Raw genomic sequence first — 10,748 nt, 5'->3', positions numbered from 1 at the left:
AAAAAAAAAAAAAAAGTGATGTAGGCAGCACCTAGAGGAAACTCTGCTTACATAGAATCAGGGCTGTGACCTGATTAAGGGTGTTGCACCCCACCCTAATCCCCTTACAAATGATTGGCTGGTCGCAACAAATGACTTCATGAGGGATAAGTACATCATTATGTAACTGACAAATTACATCATTACATACTGCCAAACCACTGAGAATCATGGATTAGTCAAATTGGCACATATTTTGAGGGGACACAATTCAGTGCATGATATTCTACCCTTTGGCTTCCAAAAAAATCATGTTGTTGTCCCATATAAAACACTTTCATCCTACCATATCATTCCAAAGTCTTACAACTCCAAGTCTAAATTCCATCCTGGGGCAAAATTCCTCTTCATCTGTGAATCTAGAATATAAGTTATCTGCTTTCAAAGTACAGTGTTGAAACAGATACAAGGTAGACATTTCCACTAAAAATGGAAGAAATTGGAGGGAGAGAAAGGATAACAAGCAAGTAAAAACCCCAACAAATCACTGTGTATTAGCTCTCAAGACTTGAGAATAATAATCTGTTTTCTAAGACTATTGAGGCAGTGGCCCTGCCCTCCAGTCTCTAGGTGTTGACCTTGCTTTCTGGATTCCGGGCTCAGAACCTCAGCCCTGGGCTTCAGTATCACCTTCTAGGTCCACTGGGATGGCAATTCTGCTCCCTTGCCTTTGGGTGGCCCCATTCTTCTAGTCCAACTAAGTGGTGACCCCACCTCCTCTATGCCAGCAGGGCCCCCATTCTTCTGCCCCTTGGATGTGGCAGACATGCCCCCACAGCTTTGGGCAGCAGGTCCATCCCCATCCTCCAGGCACTTGTGCATGGCAGCCCCACACTCCAGAACCAAGTTGGTAAAGATCTGACTTTCTGAAACCTAAGAGGCTGTGGCCTCATCCTTTGAAACCCCAGAGGTAATGGTCCTACACTTTGAGAATGAGGCAATTCTGTTTCTTGTGCTCCTTGTCTCTTGCTTGTTTCCTGGTTACTCGTCATCTTGGCCCCTCAGCTTCTTGGGTCTCTTGGGCCAGCCTGGACTCTTTCCTGCTCTGGCAAGTGTTAGAAAGCTCTTTAGCTCTAGTGATAAGGCTCAGAGGCACCCTACTACATTAGTGAGTCTCAGCCTAAAGGCACTGAGCTTTCTTTCTCCTGTAGGTCGGCAATCCTAGCTCCATTGACAAGTGCCTAGAGGCACCCAACTCCACCAGGAACCCTCCTGCACAAAGGCACTCAGCTATCTCAGTCTGTGGATCAGCTCCCACATCACCTTGCACTGATCTCCTGGTTCTGCTACCACCACATCTCTGCCACTGCTTCTCACCATCTGCACCACCTCCAATGTTACAGCTTTCCTCAGTTCCTTCTTAGCCCTCATCAGAATTGTCTTTCCAGGTTCCACCAACAGTCTTTTCAAGGCAATCTAGGCTTTTACTATTAAAAACCAAAAAACCAAACCCACTGTCATCAAGTCGATTCTGACTCATAACTTCCCCCACTGGGTTTTTGAGGCAGTAAATCTTTATGTCAGTAGATTGCCCAGTCTTCCTTCCACAGAGTGGCTGGTGGGTTTGAACTGCCAAACTTCTGGTTAGCAGTCAGATGCCGTAGGCTTTCACTATTCAAAAACTCACTGCCATTGAGTCAGATCTGACTCATAGCCACCCCTCCTTGGGTTTCCGAGGCGGTATCACTATGGAAGTAGTGATACTGCCCTGTCTTTCTTCTGTGAAGTGGCTGGTGGGTTTGAACCACCAGCCCTCTGGTTAGCAGTCAAATGCCTTACACACCACGCCACCAGAGCTCCCTGGCTCTTTCAGCCTCTACCCATTATGCAATTCCAAAACTGCTTCCACACTTTTGGTATCTGTTAGAGCAGCTTCCCACTCTAATTCTTAATTATCTAGGGTTGCTATTACAGAAATACCATAAATAAATAGAAATTTACTCTTTCACAGTTTAGGATAGTAGACATCTGAATTCAGGGTGCTAGCTCTAGAGGAAGACTTTCCTCTCTATCAGTTCTAGGAAAAGGCTCTTTTCCCCTTTTAACACCTGTGGACACAGAGTTCCTTGGAGATCTCCACGTGTCTTGGCATCAATCTTTCCTTGGATCTTGGAGCTTCTCAGTGCAGGGACTCCAGGTCCAAAGGATTCACTTCACTCCCAGCTCTTCTTATTTGGTGGTAATGAAGTCTCTCTCTGCTTGCTTCTCCCTCCTTTTATCTTGTTGTTTTTGTTGTTATGTGCCATCGAGTCAGACCCGACTCATAGTGACCCCTCCTTGGGTTTCCGAGGCAATATCACTATGGAAGTAGATTGCCCCATCTTCCTTCCAAGGAGTGGCTGGTGGGTTTGAACTGCTAGCCTTCTGATTAGCAGTCAAGTGCCTTAGGCACTACACTACTGGAGCTCCTCCTTGACTCAGGCCACACCCCAGGGAAATTCCCCTTACATCATATCAGGCTATGACCAGATAAAGGGTGTTGCACCCTATTCTAATCCCATTACAACTGCTTGGCTGGTCACATCACTTCACATCATGGGGGGTGATTACATCTTTACTTAATGGCCAAATTACATCATTACATAACCGCCATATCATGGCTTAGCCAAGTTGACACATATTTTGGGGGAACACAATTTAACCCATGACAATTTACTATAACATCATGTATATAATTATCACCTCTTTTCCCCATTCATTCTCTCTCTTCCTCCTCCCTCTCTCTCTCTCTCTCTCTCTTACACACACACACACATACACACACTGGTACTTAAAGTTAGGAGAGAGGGTAGAGAATATGAGCCTAGATGCAGGTGGGTAGACAGATGAGGTGGTGGGAGAGTGTGAATGGTCATTTGCAAGTGCTTTTATTTTGTCAGAGAAACAGGAAAGTCTCCAGCTGAGGCTGAGGTCTGAAGAGGAGGTTCTGAGGTTTGAGAAAAGATTCTGAACTCTCTTTCTAAAGTGTGCTTGGGATGAACAGTAAGATTTTGCAAAGCACATGTAATAGGATCTCTAAAGGGTTTGTCCTGTTGTTTGCAATTGTGACTAAATCTCTATACTGGAAAATACCAGAAACTACCCACACACACATACACAAAAACACACTAGCATGTTCTAAAGAGATGTAATGAGTGGCATGCACATCCCAAAGGACTTACTAGAACTGCTCTATTATCATACTTTATTTCCTTACCTCTCCCAGCAGAAAACCAGGATTTCAAGGAAAAATCACTAGTCATTTTTGTTTTTCCCTTCCTCTGCTGAAAAGGGAGGTAAGGGGATGCTCTATACCTAAAACAAGCCAGAGCCTGCAGGCTGAGACTGAGGGTGCCTGCATGAGTGACAATCTTGTTTCAGGGTTGGATGTCTGCTGGGATCTGTCCTTGGGGTCTACTTGAGGGGGCAGGGATGTAGAAATGGTGTAAGGTGGGGTAGCCTGCACTCGCATCAATGGATGTGACCAGGAAGGATAAGTTTCTCATAGGCTGACTGGACCCCATGGAAGACGGCTGGTGCTAACATTTCCTACCAGCACTCCATCCATGAAGACAGTCTGCAGGACAGCACCGGGGAAGAACAGGAATCCCAGAAGAGGGAGAGGAAGAATGAAAAGGATGAACTTTTTCCTACCTACCCTTTAAGGCCCTCAGGGCCATATCTGACTTGTGGTGTGCAAAAACAAGGGTATGGCATTAAATTCTTAAAATAGATTAAATTGAACTGGGATGGACTGGATCAGATATGTAACATCCTCAAGCCCCCACTCCCATTTCTGTCCTACAAACTGTGAAACTATGGATTTTACCCAAGTTGATTTTAAAGGACAGGAAAAGAAGCTTCAATAGAGTAGGTATGAAGTAGTTTGAAAAAAATATTTTGTTTGCTTCTAATTTCAGACCATTCACCAAACAAGTTACATGATGCAAAACAGATCACCCCTCATATTTCATTTGTAAAAATACTCTTCTGCTCTTTTCTATATTGTAAGATTTAAGCATATGGGTCTGTTGGATTTTGGTCAGTGCTAATAAAATGCTAATGTTCAGCGTAGAAACTGCAGACTCTGCCAGCAACCAGTGAAAGAATCTGAGAAAGACAAGAAAAAAAGTTTCCTTTTCTCCCACAGCTACAGAAGAACTTAGCTTATTCTGCGTTAGAAGCTCAGTTCTAATCAAGTTCATGCAAAAGCTGGACAATGAATAAGGAAGAACTGATGCCTTTGAATTGTGGTATTGGAAAATTTACTGAATATACCGTGGACTGCCAGGAGAAAGAATAAATCTGTCTTGGAAGAAGTACAGCCAGAATGGTCCTTAGAAGTGAGGATGATGAGACTTCATTTCCATACTTTGGACATGTCATCAGGAGGGATCAATGCCTAGAGGAGGACACCAAGCTCGGCAGAGGGTCAGTGAAGACGAGGAAGCCCCTCAACAAGATGAATGGACACAGTGGCTGCAACAATGTGCAAACATAGGAACAATTGGGAGGATGGCACAGGACCAGGCAGTGTTTTGTGTTCTGTGTACTATGAGTCTGAATCAACTTGACAGTGTTTAACAACAAATCAAGTGGGGTATTGAAAACAATCATGAAAGTCTCCACATTAATCTTCTGCCCTGAAATCTTGTGTGAAAACGCCCACTCTTTGTTTTCTTGATTCTAAAATTGTCCTTAAAATATTTGTACAAAAGTCGTTTAAGATTCCCTGAATTTAACAGATTATTACTATAGTCTGTGAACTGTAACCCACCACTCCTAAAAGCCTGTGGTTCTGATTGGTTGTCCCACCTTTTTTTTTTTTTTGGTCTAGTTGTAATATTTTAAATGACATCTCTGTTTTCTGATATATACAAATATAAATGAGAGTTTGTTAGGCCAGAGAAAGAGTTTTGAAATGTCTTTCTTCCTTTATGTGTAAAACAATTTGAAGTCCCGTGTTTCTGTTGGAGTCCTTCTTCACATACAGAGTTGAGAGTCTTTGTCTCATTTAGTCAACACACAGCTATGGTTAAAGCATCAAACTCTGCACCTCTTGCAATACATCTTCGCCAGATCATTCCTGGCCATCAGAATGACAAAGGCCATATCAAACAGATGTGGAACTGCATGTTGAAAGCATTCACATCAACACAGCTTGATGAACTTACAGGATAAGTATTTATTGTCTCTCATGGGCCAGGAAGTGAGTGAGGCAACAAGGAGGAATAACACAATCCCTCACAAAGAGGCTGAACTTGGCCCAGGAGACACACAATCACCATATAATAGGAACCGTGTTATAAAACAGGGCTGGAACAGAATGCTGTGGACAGTGAGGAGAAAGTATATAAGTCAGCTGGGACAGGTTTCAGCCAGGAGGTTCTATTTGAGCTGGGTCTTCAAGGATAAGTAAAAATGTACTGGGTAGAAAAGGAAAGGGAAGAGCATCTAAGGAAATAAAGAAAGGGGGTGATCTTTTTTTTTTTTTTTTCACCCTCATGTATTTATTTATTGGAAAATTATTACAAGTTCAGCATAATTGATTTGTATTCTAGAAAAATAACTCTGGAGGGCAATGAAGGAGGCAAGACTGGAGTTAGAGGCATGAGATAAGAGGCGGTTGTTAGGTGCTATTGATTTTGACTTCTAGTGACCCTATAGGAGCTCTGGTAGTGTAGTGCCTAAGGCACTTGACTGCTAACCAGAAGGATGGTGGTTCAAACTTACCAGCCACTCCTTGGAAGGAAGGTTGGGCAATCTACTTCCATAGTGATACTGCCTTGGAAACCCAAGGAGGGGTCTCTATGAGTCGGGTCCGACTCCACGCACATAACAACAACAACAGTGTCCCCATGTGACAGAGTAGAACAACTGTCCCATAGGGTTTTCTAGGTTGTACTCTTTAAGGGACTAGACTACCTACTGTGCCTTTCCCCCATGGAACCACTGGGTGGGTTCAAATTGCCAACCTTTCAGTTAGTAGCCAAGTGCTTAACCATTGCATCACCAGGGCTACTTAGACAGAAGGCTAATTAACAACAATTCCTTGACTATATACTGATGAAGTATGCACTGTGTGCCCAAGCACTGTGTTTGGTTCTGCCTAGGGAAAAATACAGACAAGGAAACACACACACACACACACACACATGCACATATCAAAAAAAAAAAAACTGGTAAAATGTAAATGCCATAATGAGATGAATACAGAGAGCATCTCCCTAGACTTCAGTTGCTTAGATTGCAGAAATCCAACAGAGAGATACCCAGTGAAAGAGGTTAAAAGAAGTGAACAGATTTAAAGGACATCTAAAATGTAGAGCACTCTAGCAGATGCTGTTTGGACCCCACTCATGACCCTCACTGTTCCCACGCATCTTAGAGATTGCCACTGCTAACATCACTGACTCTTTACCTTAAAACATTTGGCTTGGTTTACTCAAGAGCCAGGTCAACAAGTACCAGGGAGTTAGCATCCCTGGGAACATCCCATGATCCTACGTCAGAATGAAGGTGGTAAATAAATACTCCAGGTTTCCTTGGCATCAGGTAAGACAGCTCAATCCAGATGGACTGAGTCAGTTGCCAACAGTGGCAACCTGCTTATTAATGGACCCTGTTATGGTTCCATTCCCTTTCACGTGTCACTTCCCCATTCTCCTACTCATGCTTCCTGGAATCACTCTCAAATAAACTATTTGCACTCAGTTCTTTGTCTAGGAGTCCACTTTATGGGGAACCCTACCTGAGGCAAACAGTGAAAAAGGAGATGATAAATGTGAAGACTCAAGCATGGAGCTATGAGATTTCTAGCGTGGGAGATGCTGACGCCATGAACAGAGATAAAGACTCTTTAGTATAAAAGAAAAAGGTATAGAATTGGGGAGAAGAAGATGAGTTTAAGGTGCCTAAGGAACTTGTGATCCCAAAATTCCTTGAGTCCAAGGAATTGACTTTGGAAAAAAGTGAAAAGAAACAGAGCAGAAAGGGGTTTAAAGTTCCTGCAGCACCAAAAATGAACATCACATGTCCCTAGAGGGCAATTACAGTATCTTCCTTTGAACCAAGAGAATATAAAGCCCTTGCTGTTTCTTCCAGCCGATCTCTGTACTCCAGTTTCTCATAGTTGGAAGGACTCACTCCTTTAAAACCATATATAACTCCCCACCAGCAACCGGCAATGACAGCTGTGGAATCACTGTCTCCACCATGGAAAAAGGCTCGGTGGGCAAGCTCCTTCCAGGAGTCTCCTGCAGCAAGAAGGGCATCATAGGCAATCATGGGGGCATCGTGCCCACTGCTGCCACCCCAGCCCTGGTAGCTCACAGAGGTGTAAAACTGATCTCTCTCTTTCACGTCGAAGGGCTTTGGGAAGGTAGGGGCTGATTTGCCATCCCAAATCCCTCTAAGTTTTAGATACTTTTCCCATTGATCTTGGAAGTAGGACCTGTAGGAAGGAAAAAAATCTACATCAATTGGAAAAATAAAGTCAAAAGGAAAGGCATTAGATAGTTGCACAACTAGGAAAAATTCCAAGGTGACTTCAATTTCTTATACTATTATCATAATCTATATGCAAAATCAAAATTACCTCTAAGTGACATTCATTCAATAAATTTTTACTAAGGATCTACATAAGCAAGGAACTGGCATCTATTGCTAAATGACAAAGAGCTACATCAAGTTAAAGAGTGGAAATAAAGTTTTATTTTCCTGGTTTGAGGGTAACGTCATTATACCTTTCAGGGGAGAACTTTAGAATATCATGACCAAGGGTGACTTCAGCAGAAAGCCTCTGGATCTTTTTATTCTAAGAAAGGGGATGTGAAGTGAACTCACAAGAAAGGAAGATGTGGTCTTACCACCTATTTATTAGCTAGTAGAAAAACTTAAATCTTGTACATTCTAACCAAGGATGCCAAAATATTATGGGTCAAAATACTGGGGGGAAAAAAAAAAAAAACAAGTTCCATGGAATTAGGAGATAAGCAAGAAAGCTCATTTCAGTATAGAACAACAAAATTGTAGAAAGTTGGAAAGTTGTAAGATCCTTACACAGAAGGAAGCATTAACACTACACTGTTCACTGAGGCACCCACTTGGCTACTTCGTGGCAGTAATTAGTATAAATGAACTTGAAATCCTTAGCAGGCAGGCAGGGATGGAGCTGGATAAAGTGGAAGAACATGTGAGCAGGTATGCATATACAGCCAGATCCAACCACATTCTACCATGCACTCACACTGATACTTACCAGTGTTGAAGATTCTCCTCCACAAAGTAGCCTGATTGGACAATGTACTTTTTAGCTTCTGGTAGCAACTCCATCAGACCTTTTCCCCATTGCTGGGGTGGTATGCCGTTCACTGCATAGGCTGTAAAAAGAGCAGACACAAGGGCGCCCAGGTAGCCTGTGGGGTGGTGGTGGGTCATTCGGCCGCTCTCGATGCTCACCTGGATGAGCATGTCCATCTGACTGTGGTGAGGGTATCTGAGACCAATGCACATGGCCCGCATGGCAGCCCCACAGCCACCCTCATGGTTGTTGAAGGGAATCCTCCAGCCATTGTCCTCATGTGGCTTCAAACTCATGGCATTTTGAAATGAGGCGTTACCTGGGGAAGAGTAGTGGTAGAGTGTGAGTGTCAGTGTAACCAAAGCAAAGGTCTCAGTAGAAGAAAAGAACCAAGCTCTGTCTCTATGTTTCTTGAAAAGAAAAGGAAAGCCAAGAAAATATGATCAATGTACCAAACTCAATGGGAGCGCTGGTAGCATAGTGCCTAAGGCACTTGACTGCTAACCAGAAGGCTGGCGGTTCAAACCCACCAGCCACTCCTCGGAAAGAAGATGGGGCAATCTACTTCTGTAGTGATATTGCCTCGGAAACCCAAGGAGGGGTCAGTATGAGTCGGGTCCGACTCGACGGCACATAACAACAACAACAACAACAACAACCAAACTCCAAACACCTATCTCAAACCCCATCTCCACACTGTCTTACAATATAATATAATCTTTAGTACGGTAACATTAATAAGTGAGAAGATTCCTATAGAGAGGCTTGGAATCTTTACCAGTTACTATTTGATCGTCATAACAACTCAAAAAGGTAGACATAATGCATTACTGTCTTTGTGAAACGAATAAGCTAAGGTTCAGAATTGAAGAAAGTGCTTCTGAAAAGTCACAGCCTTGAAAATCCTAAGGAGCAGTTCTATTCTGAATACATGAGGTTGCCACGAGTTGGAAGTGACTTGATAGCAACTAACAACAACAACAAAGGTTGTTTCTATTTTTATCACAACTAGAAATAGTACTACTGTCTCCTTGATATAAATCTCTATCAACGTTCTTAATGATTCCCTTGAGCTCGATTTATTCTCTGCCCTCCCAGGACCTCCACTGGTTGCGCTTACCTGGTGATCGGCCACCCATGTCTTCCATGCAGTCTTGGTAATGCTCAGCAAGGAGGGAATACAGTCGAGCCAAGTCTTCGACTTTCCCAGCTTCTATGAGGGCTTCTGCTGTGGCCAGGTGCATCACTGTGTCATCACTGACTCTCCACTTCTCCACATCTATGGCATCCAAGCCACCAAGCTGAGCCAACTGTTGGTGAATCTTCTCCCCATTCTGGAGGAACTCCCACCTTCCATTGCGGTACCCCAGAGCATCTCCAGCTGCACTCAACACCATGGCAGCCACATACCTCTCTCTCAGTCCCTCACACATGGTGGGCTCTGAGAGGCTGTCCTTGGGGAGAAACTATGACACATGAAGGAAAAAGAATTAGAAAAAAATAATACCCCTACTACCTACATTTTATCAAGCACTTACTATTTGCAAGCACTGTAAAAAACAGCTGCCAGGGAGTCAATTCCAACTCATAGCAACCCCTTTTTGTCAGAGAAGAACTGTGCTCCACAGAGTTTTCAATGGCTGATTTTTCAGAAGTAGATTGCCAGGCCTTTCTTCTGAGGTACCTCTGGGAAGATTTGAATTTCCAACTTTTCCATTAGTAACTGAGCATGTTAACTGTACCACCCAGGAACTCTGTAGAGAGTGCTTTACACACATTCTCTCATTTAATCCTCATGACTGCTTTTTGAGGAATAATTAGGCCCATTTTAAATATGAATAAACCAGAAATCACATCAATAAGCAGAAATGTTATGTGACTTAACTCAGTCACACAGCCATAAAGTTGCAAGCTGGGATTCGAACAGACCAATATGATTCTAAAGCCCATGCTTTTAACCACCACTCCATTTTGCCTCTCTATGAGGGGTTGTTGTTGTTGTTATGTGCTGTCGAGTCCGCCCGACTCATAGCAACCGTCCTTGGGTTTCCGAGGCAGTATCACTACAGAAGTAGGATTGCCCAACCTTCAGAACTTATTATTATTTAAATAAAGAAGAGGTAACTCCAAAGCTAAATCCCAATTGAAAAGAGAAAATGATTCACTTGATTTGACTTGCAGAATTTAGTGGACTTACCCCTCCCCTATGAGGTAAGGAGTAAGTCCACTAAATTCTGCAAGTCAAATCAAGTGAATCATTTTCTCTTTTCACTTGGGATTTAGCTTCGGAGTTATCTCTTATTTACTTAAATAATAATACGTTCTATCAGTGGTGGAACCACTGAGACTATGGCCCCTAGCTGCCCTTCAGGTCTGGAATTGAACCCACACCTGTGGTTTCCAGCCAAACAAAATACAGGCATATGAG

The 10,748-nt window shown here is 43.2% G+C and overlaps 1 protein-coding gene across 1 annotated transcript; it reads right to left on the bottom strand.

Annotated features, from left to right (window-relative positions):
- Positions 1-7,056: 7,056 nt before the first annotated feature.
- On the bottom strand, positions 7,057-9,753 carry ADPRH (ADP-ribosylarginine hydrolase). Its single transcript, XM_007943868.2, has 3 exons — positions 9,441-9,753; positions 8,279-8,639; positions 7,057-7,471 (listed from the first exon to the last, which is right to left on the bottom strand). The coding sequence occupies exons 1-3, from the start codon at positions 9,751-9,753 to the stop codon at positions 7,057-7,059; spliced, it is 1,089 nt and encodes a 362-aa protein (XP_007942059.1).
- Positions 9,754-10,748: the final 995 nt, after the last annotated feature.

The sequence above is a fragment of the Orycteropus afer genome, unplaced genomic scaffold, assembly GCF_000298275.1.
Source record: "Orycteropus afer afer isolate SDZICR_OR568_19922 unplaced genomic scaffold, OryAfe1.0 scaffold00114, whole genome shotgun sequence".
Classification (NCBI taxonomy): domain Eukaryota; kingdom Metazoa; phylum Chordata; class Mammalia; order Tubulidentata; family Orycteropodidae; genus Orycteropus; species Orycteropus afer.
This window is presented reverse-complemented; position numbering and strand designations above follow the sequence as displayed.

Coding starts and splice junctions, on each gene's coding strand:
- ADPRH (XM_007943868.2), bottom strand. CDS start 9,753: ATGTGTGAGGGACTGAGAGAGAGGTATGTGGCTGCCATGGTGTTGAGT. Junction 8,640..9,440: donor CATGGGTGGCCGATCACCAG/GTAAGCGCAACC, acceptor ACTCTTCCCCAG/GTAACGCCTCATTTCAAAAT. Junction 7,472..8,278: donor GAGGAGAATCTTCAACACTG/GTAAGTATCAGT, acceptor TCCTTCCTACAG/GTCCTACTTCCAAGATCAAT.